At 35.5% G+C, this 19,179-nt stretch overlaps 1 protein-coding gene and 2 pseudogenes across 1 annotated transcript; 2 read left to right on the top strand and 1 right to left on the bottom strand.

Annotated features, from left to right (window-relative positions):
- The first annotated feature begins 9,024 nt into the window (after positions 1-9,024).
- LOC122007199 lies at positions 9,025-11,755 on the top strand (annotated as a pseudogene).
- On the bottom strand, positions 9,170-9,349 carry LOC122039394 (annotated as a pseudogene).
- Positions 11,756-14,796: 3,041 nt separating the features above from the next.
- LOC122038486 (dehydrin COR410-like) lies at positions 14,797-15,878 on the top strand. Its single transcript, XM_042598258.1, has 2 exons — positions 14,797-15,114; positions 15,213-15,878. The coding sequence occupies exons 1-2, from the start codon at positions 14,881-14,883 to the stop codon at positions 15,630-15,632; spliced, it is 654 nt and encodes a 217-aa protein (XP_042454192.1). The 5' UTR covers positions 14,797-14,880; the 3' UTR covers positions 15,633-15,878.
- Positions 15,879-19,179: the final 3,301 nt, after the last annotated feature.

Raw genomic sequence — 19,179 nt, 5'->3', positions numbered from 1 at the left:
ATTGCACTTTATATTTATTTTTATTTCGCCCTTGTTGACTCCCCTGTATTATCTTGTTTTATTGTTATTTTTTTGCTTAGCAGTTGCCAAAGAGATTGTCACATTGCCTTTGTTAGAACCATGTCATACCAAGGGCAGAAAGGAGAATAGTTAGGATAGAAGTATTACTATACAATTTTATTTAGAGTAAAATATAATTATTAACTAAAGAATCCAAGAAACACTCCTTTTGATTTGTTTACACAGTGCAAGGAAAAAATATTTGTTGTTTTGACTGTAGCACAATTTTGATAAATACTAATGGTTTGTGATATTTTAATATGACAGAGTATCAGATTGTTGTTATTTTCATTCTTTATGTATTATTTACACATTCTAGGCACATAGAGCTTAATGGAGGCAAACAAATTATGTAGTCAATCCTGAATAGCTGGGGCATATACTGCTTGCAGAAGATGATGATAAACCTGTGCAATCTAGGATTTGCCATTTCCAAGCGTATTAGAATTTTTTTAAAAGATCATGAGTTGTTTAGGATATAGATAATATCCATTCCTTGATAGGTTGTCGGAAAGCTTAACAAAATGTTGGGGCTATGTTTATGAAAATCATGATATTTGGTTCATTGAAAGCATTATGATTGCTTGATAATAATTTATCATACAGTTTAGTGTGACTAACAACATCATATTAGGGATCAATTTTAAAACTCAGTCGCTAATAATATAATAAAAAATTGAAATTAAAACATAATGCCCGTGTTTGATTATTATCTAATAACTTCCCATCATTATCTATTAACTTTGTTTAATTGTTAAATAAATATTGATTCGGTCATTAATTAAAATACAAATACCCATGTTTCTGAGAGAGTTAATATTATTGATAATCAACCCCTTAAAAACTGCCATTTATATATACATGTAATCCTTTGAGGCTTATAATTTGTTGTAATTAACAATTTAATAAATTAATTAATCTAGCAAACCAAACGTATCCTAATTAAATCACTCTTTTACTTTAGTTTGTTAAAGATTTAACAAAATTCTTAAATTTAGCAACTAATTCATAACAAAATGCCTCTATAGTCAATAGAAAAGACCATTGATGGAAAACACAAGAGAACATAAATTCATAAGTTTTCTGTTCTTCATCCTTTTAGACCATCTTTTTTGCATCATTTTCCCCCTTAATTGCTCTTCTAATTTAATAGCTCTCGAGCATCAAGATGGATACTGAAATGAGACGTATCTTACTCATTTTATTTGGAATAATAGGTAATTAATTAAATGCTAATCATTCACAATCTTGATTTATAGTGGTATCCTGAAAAATAAACGATCCACGACATCCTCTAAGCAAAGATTGAGATGGGATGAATCTGTTTTAAGGAAATTATTTGAAAGTAAGCCTCGGATACTGTTCATTCGAGGCTTAGCTTATTTCTTTTGTACCTGTAAGACACGTTAGTCCCAAAACAACATATCCTGCAAGACAAAGTTAGAACAGATATAAACATGATAAATCAAGTAATCGATAGTCATCGGACTGTCCGGGTCTGACTTCGAATTTTTGTCCGGAAACCCTAGGTCGACCCGACGCCTACTGTTCCCTCTGCGGGGAATACGTCCTCACCTACTCCCCTCAGGAGAGATTACCTGATACCCGTCCGATCCTCCAAACTGACTTGACTTCTTGCCTAGGGTTATCACCCCCTAGGACTTAGGGTTATCACCCCCTAGGACCTAGGGTTACCGCTCCCTAGGGTTTTTCTCCACCTAGGGTTACCCCCCAGGACCTAAGGTTACCCCCTTAGGATTTTCACCATCTAGGGTTACCACCCCCAAGGACCTAAGGTTACCGCCTCTTAGGGTTTTCCTCCACCTAGGGTTACCACCCCTAGGACCTAAGGTTACCACCCCTTAGGATTTTCATCTTGCCTAATCGCAGCTAGAACTTTTGCCTAAGAACACTTAGGACTTTCCTGCAATCTCCATTAGACATGTTAGATCACAAATAAACTTAACTTTGATTCCTTTGCTATTATCAAAATTTGGATTCGATCGTCGGATGCTTCCTGCACCAACAATCTCCGTCTTTTTTATTATGGCAATTGGAATTCAAAGTTAAGTAAAATAGATGCATAAATGATCTTCAAAGTTTAAGTAAGAAATATAAGCAAGCTTAAGTAAATAAATTTAAATGCAAGCATAACTTAAACTAAAACATACTTAAACTTTTAACGATGTAAGGCTCCCCCTTAATAAGAGCTCTTTTTAATTTAAATTTTAAATTTTACTTTGAATTTTCCTACTCTCCTCCTTTGCCATATATCAAAAGAAACAATGGAGTAAAAAGGAACAGTGATTAATGGCCTTAGCTTGTTTTTAACTTTTCACAAATATTTAGAAAAGATAAAGGCGTTTAATACTTAGCTTTTAGGAGTTAATATTATGGTAAAACTTTTAGAAATTTTTAACTTTTAGAAATTAATATTCTTGATTAAATTTGAAAAATGACTTTAGCCAAGGAAAATTATTTTGACTTTGAAAAGTAACTCAGTTAAATTTGAAAAAATATTGAAAGGCTTAAAAAGCTAGGTAAGCTTGTAAAATGCTTAATTTGAAAAGTTAAATTTGAAAGGCATTGTTGAAAAATATTTCGTTTAAATTCTTAAAGTCTTTTTAAAAAATATTTGCTTTATTTCGAAAAGTTTTTTGAACAATATTAAGTTAAAATTTAAAAAAAAATCGAAAAATACTTAGCTTAATTTTAAAAGAATCTAAAAAAATATTTAGCTAAATTTTTAAAGACACTTAGTTTAGAAAATTTTTTGCAAAAAGAATTGAATTTTGAAAATACTTTTAAAAAAAAATTAAAACACTTAGTTAAATTTAACAAGCCTTTTGAGGGATATCTAGTTAAGACTTAGGTTAATTTTAAAAAATATTTGGTAAAGTAATTTGAAAATCTAGATTTTGAAAAGACTTTGAAAAAGACTAAGTTTTAAAAGGCTTTTGAGAAAAATAAGCTTGTAAAGTTGCAACTAAGGTCATTTTCACATAAGTTCAAGAAGTCTTAAAGACAAGCATAAGTAACTTGAAAATTAAAATTAATCATTTAGTTCATGGGGCCAAATGTTTAACCATTTAGCTACTAGTTGGTTACCTAGAGGGTAACAACTTTCACTTGGTTGTCAAGTTAAGTCAATGATCCAGTTAGATTTGATTAGGACTTGATTAATGTAATGTTGGTTTAATGCCTAGACTAATGTCGATGCACAGACATAAGCATTCTGAAGTCCAGACAGTACCCTATGCATCTCACATCGTTCTAAGTTTTTCAAACACAAACAAATTATGCCTAGTGTGCTTGTGAGATGCTCTGGCTGAAACTAGGGGAACATAATATCTAAAGGTAAAACCCTAAGTCCAAATTTTAAAAATCTAACAATAATTGGGATTTTGAAGACACTTTTCCTAGATTTTTTTTTTTAAAAGAAACTAAGCATAAGTCTAATTTGTGCAGAACTATAACAAAAACTAGTAAGAAAAAAAATAGGTTGAGTAACTAAATTCTAATAGGCAAAAGTTTAACTAGGCAATGATAGAATAGCAAATGAAAGTGTCTGTGTCCAAAGTCTAAAGTACAATACATGAAAAGATAGCATCAATGAGTAGGAGCATCAGCTGGAGGTGGTGCAAGAGGCTGCTCGGGTGCAGGCTGTCCCTGACGAAGAGAAGAAAATCCGGAGGCTATCTCTGCGCGAAGCATGCGAAATTCATCCAGAATAAGCCGTCGTGTCTGTGCGGAGTGAATCTCGAGACGTGTAAGTCGGTCCTCGACCGATAAGGAGGTGGATGACCGTGTCGAGGTCGAGGGTCCCACCGAAGTGGAGGGTTGTCCATGAATATCCTCGGCTGTAAACTCTAACCAGTCCTCTCCCTCGGCTAGAGCAAAGAAGGCAACAAACTCGTCGTCTGCCTCGGGCTCTATCGGAGCAGCGGCTGGCTGTGGTCTACCTTTCCAAGCTAGGATCCCCTCAGCGGTAATGTCTATGTGGGCTAATCTGAGATTACGCTGCCCAAACTCATCATAATGTGGGCTAACTAGTCCTCTCCCTCGGCTGGAACATTTTGAGGGCGCCTTCAAGCTCAGTCTGAGGCGCCCTAAACGCAACATTGAAGGCGCCTTCAAAGAGCTTGAAGGCACCCTCAATGCCGACATATGCAGCGAACAAAGAGTTCGCTGCAAATCTTCTTCTCGCCGAACACCAACGATCCAAGGTGCCTTCCTCCCCTGTTTTTTGCCCTCTACCGCCGTTAACATCTCAGAATGCCTCCTAGGTATAATCTTAACCTATCTATTGTTCGTATATATCACTTTTGTCTATTTCGTTTCTGTATGAATTGCTTGAATCAAAATAGGAAACGCTGAAACACTGATCCTACTCCCGCTAGCATACCGCGACAGCGTAATCTCAGAGTTCGGGCAGTGTAATCTCAGATTAGACCACATAGACATCACCACTGAGGGGATCCTAGCTTGGAAAGGTAGACCACGCCAGCCGCTGCTCCGATAGAGCCTGAGGCAGACGACGAGTTTGTTGCCTTCTTTGCTCCAGTCGAGGGAGAGGACTGGGTAGAGTTTACAGCCGAGGATATTCATGGGTAGCCCTCCACTTCGGCAGGGCCCTCGACCTCGACACGACCATCCACCTCCTCATCGGTCGAGGGCTGACTTACACGTCTCAAGATTCACTTCGCACAGACACGACGGCTTATTCTGGACGAATTTCGCATGCTTCGCGCAGAGATAGCCTTCGGATTTTCTTCTCTTCGTAAGGGGCAGCATGCACCCGAGCAGCCTCTTGCACCATCTCCAACTGACGACCCTCCACCTGATGCTCCTACTCATTGATGCTATCTTTTCATGTATTGTACTTTGGACACAGACACTTTCATCTGCTATTCTATCATTGCCTAGTTAAACTTTTGCCTATTAGAATTTAGTTACTCAACCTATTTTTCAGCATACTAGTTTTTGTTATAGTTCTGCACAAATTAGACTTTTGCTTAGTTTCTTTTAAAAAAATTCTAGTAAAAGTGTCTTTAAAATCCCAATTATTATTAGATTTATAAAATTTGGACTTAGCCTAGGATTTTACCTTTAGATATCATGTTCCCCTAGTTTCAGCCAGAGCATCTCACTAGCACACTAGGCATAACTTGTTTGTGTTTGAAAAACTGAGAACGACGTGAGATGCATAGGGGACTGCCTGGACTTCAGAATGTTTATGTCTATGTATTGACATGAGTTTGGGTGTTAAAAACTAACATTACATTAATCAAGTTAAGTCTTCCAGACCTAGTCAAATCTAACTAGATCAATTGACTTAACTTGACTAACCAAGTGAAAGTTATTGCCCTGTAGATAATCAGCTAGTAGCTAAATGGTTAGACATGCGGTCAAGAGGATTAAGTGATTAATTTTAATATTTTTAAGTTACTCATGCTTGGACTTTAGGACTCCTTGAACTTATGTGAAAATGGCCATAGTTGCAACTTTACAGACTTATTTTTTCTCAAAAACCTTTTAAAACTCAGTCTTTTTCGAAGTCTTTTCAAAATCCAGATTTTCAAATTACTTTACCAAATATTTTTTCAAATTAACCTAAATCTTAGCTAGATATCCCTCAAAAGGCTTGTTAAATTTAGCTAAGTGTTTTTTAGATCTTTCAAAAAATTGATAAATATTATTTACAAGGTTTCCAAATTTAACTAAGTGTTTTAAATTTTTTTTAAGTATTTTCAAAATTCAATTCTTTTTGCAAAAAGCTTTCTAAACTAAGGGGGTGTTTGGTTAAATCATGGGAATGACTATGAGTATGAGTTTGATAGTAGGGTGGAATGAGAATAGGAATGGAAATGAAACCCACCAAGTTATATGAGTTTGGTGATTCCTATAAATCTAGTAATCATTCCCAAAATGTCATTTCCAAACTCACAATCCAAACACTATTTTTTACTATCATTCCATTCCTTCATTCCCAAACCCATCAACCAAACACCCCCTAAGTGTCTTTAAAAATTTAACTAAATATTTTTTAGATTCTATTAAAATTAAGCTAAGTATTTTTCGAAAAAACTTTTTTAATTTTAACTTAATATTGTTCAAAAAAAAAATTTGAAATAAAGAAAATGTCTTTTAAAAAGGCTTTAAAAATTTAAACGAAATATTTTTCAACAAAGCTTTTCAAATTTAACTTTTTAAATTAAGCATTTTACAAGCTAACCTAGTTTTTTAAGCCTTTCAATATTTTTTTCAAATTTAGCTGAGTTATTTTTCAAAGTCAAAATAATTTTCCTTGGATAAAGTCATTTTTCAAACTTAATCTAAAATATTAATTTCTAAGGTTATTAATCTCTGTTCCTTTTTACTCCCTTGTTTATTTGATATATGGCAAAGGGGGAGAGTAGGAAAATTCAAAGCAAAATTTAAAATTTAAATTAAAAAGAGCTCTTATTAAGGGGGAGATTTAAAATTACATCATTAAAAGTTTATGTATGTTTTAGCTTAAATTATGCTTGCATTTAAATTTATTTACTTAAGTTTGCTTATGTTTCTTACTTAAACTTTGAAGATCATTTATGTATCTATTTTACTTAACTTTGAATTTCAATTGTCATAATAAAAAAGGGGGAGATTGTTGGTGCGGGAAGCATCCGACGATCGAACTCAAATTTTAATAATGGCAAAGGAATCAAAGTTAAGCTTATTTGTGATCTAACATGTCTGATGGAGATTGCAGGAAAGTCCTAAGTGTTCTTAGGCAAAAGTCCTAGCTGCGGTTAGGCAAGGTGAAAATTCTAAGGGATGGTAACCTTAGGTCCTAGAGGGTGGTAACCCTAGGTGGAGGAAAACTCTAAGGGGCGGCAACCTTAGGTCCTTGGGGGTGGTAACCCTAGGTGGTGAAAATCCTAAGGGGGGTAACCTTAGGTCCTAAGGAGAGGTAACCTTAGATGGAGAAAAACCCTAGGTCCTAGGGGGTGATAACCCTAGATAGAAAGTCCAGTCGGTCTGGAGGACTGGACTGACATCAGGTAATCTCTCCTGAGGGGAGTAGGTGAGGACGCGTTCCCCGCAGAGGGAACAGTAGGCGTCGGGTCGACCTAGGGTTTTCGGACGGAAATCCGAAGTCAGACCCGGACAGTCCGATGACTGTCGATCACTTGATTTATCATGTTTATATCTGTTCTAACTTTGTCTTGCAGGGTATGTTGTTGTTTTGGGACTAACATGTCTTATAGGTACAAAAGAAACAAGCTAAGTCTCAGATGAACAGTATCCGAGGCGCCTCTATGGATCTTGGAGGCGCCTCGGGTGCAAAATAAAAGTTGGTTGCGAAGAGGAGTTGGAGGCGCCTCGGATGGAGTTCGAGGCGTCTTGGAGCAGGGTGTGGAGGCGCCTTGGACTGGTCATGGAGACGCCTCAAGCAGGATAAGCGACGAAAGTTTCTGCGCTGATCCACACGACTGACTCGGGAGGCTTGGAGGCGCCTTGGATGAGGTTTGAGGCGCCTCTAGCAGTGTATAAAAGGGGTGTTCGAGCAGCTGCTTGAATCAATAAATTCTAAAGTGACCTTCTCTCGTGTGCTGCTATCAAGACGACCCATAAGTGTTGTTGCAAGTACCCAGCAACCCGAAGCTGCGTTTTCTTCATCTCTAGTTGTCGGTATAAGTTTTCTTTTCAGTGCATTTAATTGTAAACATTTATTGTACCCTTATCGATTTTATAGTTGTTGCCTATCAAAAAGCGATCAACGATCTCGGACCTTGGAGTAGGAGTCGCCCTAGACTCCAAACCAAGTAAACCCTTAGTGTCTTTGTGTGTGTTTGTTATTTCTTTCTATTCCGCTGCTTACTCGTCGAGTTTTTCGAATCCGAAACGTGTGAAAGTCACGAGCGCTATTCACCTCCTAATTTATAATAATTTAATATTAATTATACTTTTTAAAACAATTCATTTTTAGTTTTAAATTATCTTTAAAATTTTTAATTTTTAATTTTTAATTATTTTAATTTTATTTGTTAAAGATTTTTTTTTAATGATATACTGTATTTTTTTAAAAAAATATAATTGACTCTTCCTCGTCTATATTGATTTTTCAAAAACAAGCACCGTCACAACCACTGGTGATCACATGCCGTTCTCTTTTGTTCGTGTGCCCATGCCCTTTTCCTCCCTCGCGTAGTGATTTCCTGTCCTTCCCTTCCCTCATTGGTGATACTTGTCTCAAACGACGTCATTTTTCTTCTGATCTCTCCTCTTTGTTCTTTCTTGCTTTTCCTTGGTAAGAAAATAAAGTAGGGTTCCTTATTCACAAAGTAATATGTTAATATTTTTAAGCACTAAATTGTTTTTTTATTATATAAATTTAAAAATGGTCCCTTTCAATTAAAACTATTAGTAAGTTTTTACAATATAATTATATAAAAATTGTTATTGCATTATATCAGTTTTAATAATTACAGAGAAAATGTATTCACAGTTGTTGTGGTTTTTGTTAAAAAAATTGTAAATGAAATGAATATAAATTTTAAATTTTATTAAAAACATATAATTAAAAGAAACAAACAGTTTGATGGTGAGAATGAAATTAATAAGAAATTATCATATAAGAATATTTTAAAATTAATTAATTTAATTATATTATTAATCATGTCATTTCTCATTCATAATAGGTTTGAATAGTTTAAGATATAGAAAGATAGTTTTGTTTTTTTTTTATCACGTAGAAAAAGTTAAAATTGTTTAATGATGTTTTTCTAAAAGAAAAATATTTGAAATTTGATTTTTTTTTAACATGACATGTTATATGGATATAACAAGCTATGGGGTACACGGATTGTATGGGTAATATAATACATGAATATGTGTAAATTAGTACTAAATCCATAAATTGGACTTGATAAGGTGCGCCATGCCCATGTAGTAGTGCAACGCAAAGGCGATGCTAGTAGCATGCCCTCAGGGCGTAGCGCAGACGGTGGACGCATGGTATCTCTGACGTAATTGCCAGGGGTCGATTCTCAGGAACTGACGACCTGAGGTTTACCCCGCTATGCGCCTATGACCTGTGTACCTGTATGAACCTCCCTCCATATCCGTGAGGTCGACACTAGGGGGCCGCTAAGGTAGTGGATCTATCTTTTTTGAAAACCCTAGTAGCAAGCTATTATAACGGACTCTTCCTTATAAAAAATTAATTTAATTTTTTATATCAGATATTAAATTGATAAGAACAAATATTACCCTTGATCTTACTCAAAAGACTCTTAAATTGGACTTGGTAAGGGTACGTCAAGGCCATAGGGCGACTTTCGAGAACCCCAACAGCAAACTACTATATCATATCAATTGGTGGAACGCTTGATAAATGACAGAGACGCTATGTATGAATCACTCACATATTCTTCTGAATTATATGTACCTACGGGATTAATTTGAAAAAATTAGTAAAGATATACAAGAAACCATTTTTATAGAAACATTCTAATAATGAATTCCTTGAAAACCTTTATAATAAATGGAATTTACAGAATTGTGAGCAATTAAATATTGCAAAGTCCTGGTATTTACTACCATTCAAAATTGGACCATAACAGAATTTCTATCTATACCAGCACTATAATGTCAGATTGGGGAGAGAGATCAGAATTAGATATTGATAGAAAATCAAGGATATGAGCCCGTGTGAGTAGGAAACAAAAAAACATCTATTCTAGTTCTATCGTCGGCTATGAGTTCAAATCTAAGAGAAATTATGGATAATATTTGTTACCCTAAAATTTTCTTGTCTTTCCTTAATCTGAATGATAAGGAGAAAAAAAGATTGTGTAGGCGGGGATCCGATATTTTGGAATTTTATCAACAATTTGCTTGTGTAGGCGGGGATCCGAAATTTTTTGAGTCCTTATGTAAGGAATCACAAAAGAATTTTTTCAATAAAGACGTGAATTAGGAAGGATTGGTTGACGAAATATGAACCGTAGATTGAATCTTGATATACCTCAGAACAATACATTTTTGTTACCATGAGATGTATTGGTTGCTGTGGATCATTTGATCAAAATGAAATTTCGAATAGGTACACTTGATTATTTGAATCGCTTGAAAAATAAACGTATTTATTTTATAACGGATTTGTTATAGGATCAAGTTTGACTAACTCTTGTTCATTCAGAAAATGTAGTTCGAGGAACTATATCTGGAGTAATTCGTCATAAATTGATATCGACTCCGCAAAATTTGGTAACTTCAACTTCATTAGTAATCACTCATGAATCGTTTTTTGGCCTACATCCTTTATCTCAAGTTTTGGATCGAACTAATCCATTAACACAAATTGTTCATCAGGGAAAATAGAGTTATTTGGGTCTTGAAGGATTGATGAGTAAAACTGCTAATTTTCGGATACGAGATATTCATGCTAGCCACTATGGATGTATTTGCCCAATTGATACGTCTGAAGGAATCAATGTTGGACTCATTGGATCCTTAACCGTTCATGTGAGGATTGATCATTGGGGATCCCTAAAGAGTCCATTTTATGAAATATCTGAAAAATCAAAAAAGGAGACACGGATAATTTATTTATCACTAAATAGAGATGAATATTATAAGATAGTAGTTGGAAATTCTTTGGCTTTGAATCAGAGTATTTAGGAAGAATAGGTTGTTCCAGCTCAATATTGTCAAGAGTTCCTGACTATTGCATGGGAACAGATTCATCTTAGAAATATTTTTTTCTTCTAATATTTTTCTGTTGGAGTTTCTCTCATTCCTTTTATCGAGCATAATGATGTGAATTAGGCTTTAATGAGTTCTAATATACAGTGCTAAGCAGTTCCACTTTCTCAGTCCGAGAGGTGCATTGTTGGAATTGGATTGGATCGTCAAATGACTCTAGATTCGGGGGTTTCCACTATAGCCAAACACGAGGGAAAAATCATTTATACTGATCCTCATAAGAATATTTTTGCAAGTAATGAAGACACTACTATAAGTATTCCATTAGTTATCTGTCAACGTTCCAACAAAAATACTTGTATGCATCCAAAACCTCAGGTTTCATGAGGTAAATACATTAAAAAGGGACAAATTTTAGCGGACTGTGTAGCTACAGTTGGTGGGGAAGTCACTTTAGGAAAAAAAACATATTAGTAGCTTATATGTCATGGGAAGGTTACAATTTTGAAGACGCGGCACTAATTATTGAACATTTGATATATGAAGATATTTATACTTCTTTTCATATCCGGAAATATGAAATTTAGACTCATATGACAAGCCAAGGACCTCAAAGAATCACTAGGGAAATACCACATCTAGAGGCTCATTTACTCCGCAATTTAGACAGAAATGGAGTTGTGATGTTGGGATCTTGGATAGAAATATGTAATATTTTAGTAGGAAAATTAAGACCTTAGATGACAAATGAATCCTCATATACTCTAAAGGATAGATTATTAAGAGTCATTATTGGAATTCAAGTATCCACTGCAAAAGAAACTTCTCTAAAACTACTTATAGGCGGAAGAGGACGCGTTATTGACGTGAGAAGGATCCGGAAATGGAGGGTTCCAATTATAATTTAGAAATAATTCGTGTATATATATCGTAGAAACGTTAAATCAAAGTAGGTGATAAAGTAGCCAGAAGACATGCGAATAATTCAGACTCTCACTTATAAAAAATTAATTTAATATGACACTTAATCTTAGCTAAAAAAGCGAAGAAAAGTATGTTTTTTAATGTCGTCGGCCCAAGGCATTTATAGAATCTTCTCCGCTCATGGTGTTATAAATCCTAAGATATGAGACCTCATAGTACACCGCAACTGAGTTTTGAACTCTAGATTCCTAATTGATTAATGAGAAAAATTTTTAATAATACACCACGCACTCGAACTTTAGATCTCTGATTGATTAATGAGAAAAATTTCTAATAATATATTGCAGCTGGATTTAGAACTCTAGATCTCTAATTGATTAATGACAAAAATTTCCAATAATACATTACAGCTGTGTATTCAACTCTAGATCCCTGATTGATGCGTATGTTGAAATTATTAATAAATATTAAAATTATTTTCAATGTGAAAAGTAAAAAAAAGAATATTAACATAATTTAATTTTAAATTTAATTAAATTAATTGAGAGTTAGTTAATAAAATGTACATAAGATTAGAAGTTTTAAAAGAAATAATAAACTCAAATTTTAAAAAAAAAACAACATTTAAGATGATCTAGTCCAGTGAGAGGATGAGTACATCACCTGAGAAGTAAGGTTGATGTTGGGTCGGCTGCTCTCAAGTTGATTTTGAACGGATTGACGGTGAGCGAACTTTAGGGGCCTTTGAGACATTCAGAAATGGTTCGAATGGAAGACAATGCAAATCTTGGCGCAACCACTTTAGTGTTCAAGTCGGCCTTGATGATCAGAGAATAAAAAAGAGAAATTCAAAACTAGTGGAGTATGTATGTCTTCTTTTCTTAATGTGCAACTCCCCACTCAGGCATCGAGGAATTGTGTACGACAGAGTCGAGCGTCAAGGAGTCGAGGACCATGGAGTTGGAATGAAGGAGTCGGACTTACTTACAGAGGAGTTGGACTTTCAATTTTCGAATAAGGAGATCTTTGAACAAGGTCTTTAAGGTTTAATAGGGAGTCAAAGGGTAGCCTTCTCAAACGGCGCAAACTCGATTCGACTCGGATGCGCCTTGACCTGGTCCTAATTTGTTTTGATTCTCACTTCTATCTCAACATGATTATTAACATGACCACGTTTGACTATCTTTCAGATATTAAATTTTGTATATAAAAAAAATCAGTACATATATAACTTATAGAATGCTATTGAAAATAACGGTTAGTATAATTTATGTTCAATAATGTTTTCAAAATGATTAAATAATTTAATAATTTTATTAATAAAAAAGATTTATTATTTAAATTCGAATATAAAATTTTAATTAGTAAATAAAATTTAAAAACTAAATTTTATATAAAAATTTATTTTATAAAATTATATTAGTTTTTATGTTTTTTTTTCATAGGTAAGATGTAGTACATTTCTTATTAAAAAATGAATTTTAATATTATACATAAAAAAAATCATATATGGATGTAGAAGAAAGGATACACGATGTCTCTAAAGCTATTAGACAGCCAATTCGTAACAGATTAGATCAGTCATTTGGTAAGATGAGATGGTCGACCTGTTATCTTAACGGTTTGAAAATTTTCTAAGTCAATTAAAGATGAGTTATTAATTAGGTGGATCAATCTGCGGTTCATCAATTTAAAAAAAAAATTAAAAAATTTAATATCTTCAACGTCGCACTCTATAATCAATGTAAATAGATACAAAAGTATACATAGATGTGATGAAAGATAGTTTTTTCATTTTAAAATTATAATAAATAAAAATAATAAATTAACATAAAATTTATCTTATATGTATTTTTCAATCTGTAGGGCAACCCAAGTCCATCACTAATTGATCCACCTAGGTTGCAGTTCTAGGCGAGTTGGCCCGCGGTGAGTTTGAATTGATAAAATTTCAACTTAATTTGTGTAAATTATTTGACAGGATGGATCAAGTTGACGGATCCAATCTAAATTGACAGTTCTAAATATCTCAATCATCACATAAGGAATTTAAAAAATTTATGATGTTGATCTATTTGTATTTTCTGATTTATTTTAATGATCGATGATTTTTTTTTTATAAAATTGAATAAGTCATTTCCATAATTAATCGGATAGATATCTTTAGAATTAATAGGATGGATCACCTTGGGGATTAATTAGATTATAGATTCTTGGATTGTAAAAGAAAAAATCTAAATTGTATTATATCTTTTGTTAATGTTATGAAACTTGACTCCGGCATCCCTTCTGCACTTGAACAATCAAAGGCGTGATATGTAAACAAAATTGACACCAAAAATGTAATATAGACAATTAACTATAGTGATATTAGTATTGTGACCACGAAAAAGTACAAAAATTTTCTCGCGTGGCCCTACGAAGAGACGACTATGCTTCCTCATGAAGTCGCTATATATATCTATGTTTGTCATCAACTCGATTCATATTTATTAGTATTTAGTCTCATTAACTTTCGGCCAAAATTCATAATCAATCGGAAAATGTACGAAGGAAACTGCCCAAACGCAAGGAAACAACAAAGTAAAAGAAAACCGACAGCACTCGACGCTCCTCCTAATCCACTGGCCTTTTTTTTAATCATTCCCAAGTCACGTGACCTCAGGCCAACCAGTCCGACGCCTCAACTCTAACCGTCCAACGTGGCCCCCTCCTCCCTTCTCCTGTCCCTTCGGGCCACTTTTATCCGCCCCAACCTCTTCATCTTCCAGAACACGTGTGCGTCTCTGGCGTCATCTCTGGCGTCATCGCTCGGGCTCTTAATCTCGCCCGCGGATCATCAGACACGATCCCATTAATTTAAGATAACGCCCGCGTTAGCTTCCCACAGACGCAGCTGACACCGGCATGGGTACTCGGCCACGTGTCGCCACTAGAGGTTGTCGGCACGCGCCGACCATTCCGCTCCCGCCATCTTTACCGTCCTCTCGCCTTCTTTCTTTTATTTTTTTTGCAATTATTTTGCCGTCTTTAGCTTTAATTCGAATTCCTTCGTCGCGTTGGTAACGCGTCCTCCGGGTGTCCTTCCACCGCTTTCCAGAAGCTGTGCGCTATAAATAGCCCCACCACTTCCCTTCTCTCTTGTGTCACTCAGTGTTTTAATTTTCAGCTTTGAGATCGACAAGCTTTCGCTAGAAATCGAAGATGGCAGATTACGAGCAAACCAAGGTCGAGCAGAGCAGCAGCGCTGGAGAGGTGCAAGATCGAGGGCTGTTCGACTTCCTGAAGAAGAAGGAAGAGGAGAAGAAGACGGAGGAGGGATTGGTCGAAGGGGTGGAGAAGATTCACATAGAGGAGGAGCATGGGAAGGTAGAGGAGGAGAAGAAGGAAGGACTTCACGAGAAGCTGCACCGCTCTCACAGCTCCAGCTCCAGCTCTGTAAGTAGCTAGCTAGATAACCTGAGAGCATTTTTTTTTATTTATCCTTGATCGCGATTAGTACAGAGATTATGAATTGGTATATATTTAACTTGTAGTCGAGCGACGAGGACGACGGCGGCGAAGAGGAAGCGGTTGGCGGCGAGAAGAAAAAGAAGAAGAAAGGTCTGAAGGAAAAGATCAAGGAGAAGCTCGGCGGCGACGAGAAAAAGGACGAAGAGAAAGTGGTGGTTGAGCATACCGAGGCGGTCGCCTTCTCCGCCGACGACGAGACGGCTGTGGTCATCGAGACGGTGGAAGAGCAGACGGTATTGGTCGCGCCGGAGGAGGAGAAGAAGGGGTTCTTGGAAAAGTTCAAGGAGAAGCTCCCCGGCGGCGCTCAGAAGAAACCCACCCCCGAGGAGGTCCCTGCGGCGACTGCGGAGACGGAGCAGGAGAAGAAAGGACTTTTGGGGAAGATCATGGAGAAGCTGCCTGGTTATCACAAGGCGGAGGAGAAAAAGGAAGGTGCCAATTGAAAAAGAAACCATAAGGAATACGATCGATCGAGCTTGGTCCGTTACGTTGGTAATTATAATCTCCTCTCTATATGCGTTTTTTGGTTTTGTTCGTGTTGCTGTTTGGTGTTTCAATTCTGGCCGTGTATGAGCCCGATTTAAGTTGGTAATTTGTTTGGTTATGATTAAATGATTAATGGTAATGTAAGGGCGTATTGTCATATGTATGTGTCAATATATATATAATTAATTAATTAATTTTGTAAACTGTCTTGGGTACCAAGTTTATCTTTTTTCTGTCCTTTCCTGCTGTCCGACATTATTAAAGCATTTCGCGCCGGACCCTTTTTCCTTTCCTGCTGTCCAGTGAATGCATTCGGAAAAAAGCTAGCCACAGTTCTACTTTGAGTTTCTAATTGAGATTGAACATTATTAGCATAATGTCGTTCTGAAAGTATCAATAAAACTACGATCAGGCAGTTGGCAAGGTCACTTATTCGTTCGGTTAACGTCATAAAATGCCAATTCGATCGGGCCTGATTTACCAAATTTCACATTCAAGTTTTTGAACATCTAAATGGCTGCACCATATTTAGAATTGTATCGAATGATGTACATATTTTTTAAACTATTTCTCAGTCCAACTAGCATTATTGTAATTGTTGTTGACAAAATCAAGAACACAAAGAGGCGCACTTATTTATTTTTTGAGTATGGTTATTCTTTTGGAATTTAAGTCTTAATAGTTATGGGATAGTTAAATACTTTTGGACAAAGATATTGATAAACTAGTAGATTAAAATAACTAGAATCACTTTCAGTCAACTGGTGAATCGAGTAACATCACTTGCAGTTGAGTTCTTCTGACCTGGGCGATAACAGATTTGACGAAGTGGGTTGGGTTTAAGGAGAAAAATATACTGAAAGCATAATCTGCCGTTTGCGTATTTAGAAAGCTGCTTGTGGATTGACAGATGAGAAATTGATATATTGCTGCTGCCTGCACATGAATTTCTCATTAATAAACAAGGAGTGCATCCATTATATTTATTGATTCCACCTATCAGTCTTCTTCACCTCCTGCATCCTTGACCTTCCGTGCACAGGGAGAATACCTGGGGTTGAGAATATCTGCACCACCAGAAAAAAATCACTGCATGGGAATGGGGATCATGTTGCAATCAAAACAGGTCGATGGAGGATGTCTATTGATTCTCTCTAGATGTCTTCACTTATGACATGACTTTAATTTGATATGTTTGTGCATGATTAAAACTAGAGGGATGAGGGTAAATTGATGGCTGTATATTTTTCTTGTAAATATATTACTCAAAATCAATTATTAATACTACATAAGTGTCTTAAAATCATAGGATAAAAGATATATATATTTAATTAATTTATAGTTGAATTGAAACAATCAAAATAAAAAAGTTAATACAAACAGTATGTTGTTATATATTGAGAAACTAGTTTAGTTTGATCTAACAGTGTACATTATATATCAAAAAAATTCTTACAAAATATTTAGATATCTTTATGATGGGAAGATTATAGAGAAATGTCAAAAATAATCCTAACAAAAAGAGAGAGAAAATTCATGGGGAAAACAAAAATCATGGGCCTAAGGGGTGGGACAAAGAGTAGAAACTGCATTTTAATCCATGTAGTGTTTAATATGCTTGAGGTGAATTACCATAAGGCATCCTCTAATTTCCAACTTCCCTCGATATCTAGAGTAGATCCTTCCATTTTACCCAGTATTCGGTGTAGTTTGGAACCCCCTCTTTTTTGAATGACCCTGTTTGCAATGATGTACTCCACATCTTTATCAAAAGAGGAGGCAATGATTGTTAGTGTGCGATCGAACTTGTTCCAACTTAGGTCCCCTTGATCGTCATGATACGGTTTGAGCGACTCACATGGAAGACAAAATGAATCTCGAGCTTTGATGGAAGTTGGACTTGGTAGGATAGCTTGCCCACAAGCTTGATGATGGGGAAGGAGCTTTAATATCTTCTTACTAGCCCCTTGTGCAGTTTTAGCAAGGACTTGAATTGTTAGGGTAGGAGTTTGCAAACACAAATGTCACCTTCCATGAACTCTGCATCTCGCCTCCTTATATTTGTCAAAAAAAAAAAAAAAAAAAAATTATCTTATTGGCGATTTTATTCAAATAAGTCTGTAAAATATCAATTTACTCATGTCGTCAAACTTTGGCTATCATATATGGTGGTGGGATCTTCCTCCCATAAGCCACACGACGATGACATTAGGTGTCATTGGTTGTTACTTGGCAGTAGGGATCCTCTGGTCCGTAATTTACGGATCAAGGGATGGTTCATTCCATGAGGACTCTTGATTTGGATGAATCTCATTTTTAAGTAGGTGGGGTCCATCCAAATCAAGGGTCTAAAAAAAATGGATCATCCTTTGCTCCGTAATTTATGGACCAGAGGATCCATACTTGTTACTTGATCACTATCTCAAATGGGCTTTTATCTGTTATCTAACTCTACTATATATGTTTTGTGAAAGTTTCCAAAACTTCACATGTCAAAGGAATGAACATGTCACCTCATCCACAATGCAATAATTGGGGTAATCAAGTCCAAACTTGGTCTTGTTGGATCAAGGATTTATGTTTTGATGTTTAAACAACTTCACCACATGGGATTGATAGTGCAGTGGACACTTAGATCACTAGAGGAGGGGGTGAAAAGTGAACACGCAAATAAAAAAAATCTCTTACAGAGGTTTTAGCAAAGAAACGCATGTTATAAAAATACCTGAACAAACAAACACCATCATACAAGATGGACATAATGATTTACTTGATTCACAACTCTCAAGTTGTTACGTCCAATGTTACACACGAAGTCCACTATCTTGGTTTTTCTTAGTAAAAAATCAGAGGTAGAGAAACCTCTTAGTATAGCAATAATATCAATACAATACAATAAGAAACAAGAAGCTTAACAAAGAAACATAAGTTTAGAGAGTTGTTTCATGGGTTGCTCTTCCTCAAGCCTCTAGTCCTTTTTTATAGCCCACACCTTGATTATTTGATTTTGTTGACGTGTCACGTTTAATCGATAAAAAAATCTTATCTAAACCACCATATAATGTTGAGTCATCTGTCAACCTCATCAATTAATAGGTTTTCACTTTTCGCCACTGCTAATGTTGTAGCCTTTGGGTCAATCGGATCTCGTTCTGGTTGATTGATCCTCGATCAAAATCGATTTCATCCTTATCTAAGTTAGATCATGCGCCACATGTTCATTTGGTCAGCTAGATTCATTTCTGGTCACCTTGGCCTCCCAAATTAGAAAACTTCAAACATGTTCAAATATAATAGGATAAACTTGTGCATTGATCGACTGGTTCTATTATTCGGTTGATTAAAAGTTTCGAGAGATTGGAACTTCTTATGGTAGCTGAAAATTTAACTCCAGTCTAATAAGACCGAGTTTACCTTATTTAAGTTCTATCCTTCACCCCAAGTATATGTTTACTTATCTCATAAATTTTATTTGAGCAAATTTTCTCTTGGCTTCTCGTCCCT

The sequence above is a fragment of the Zingiber officinale genome, chromosome 1A (assembly GCF_018446385.1).
Source record: "Zingiber officinale cultivar Zhangliang chromosome 1A, Zo_v1.1, whole genome shotgun sequence".
Classification (NCBI taxonomy): domain Eukaryota; kingdom Viridiplantae; phylum Streptophyta; class Magnoliopsida; order Zingiberales; family Zingiberaceae; genus Zingiber; species Zingiber officinale.
The sequence above is the reverse complement of the archived record's forward strand: the minus strand, read 5'-3'. Positions and strand labels throughout refer to the sequence as shown.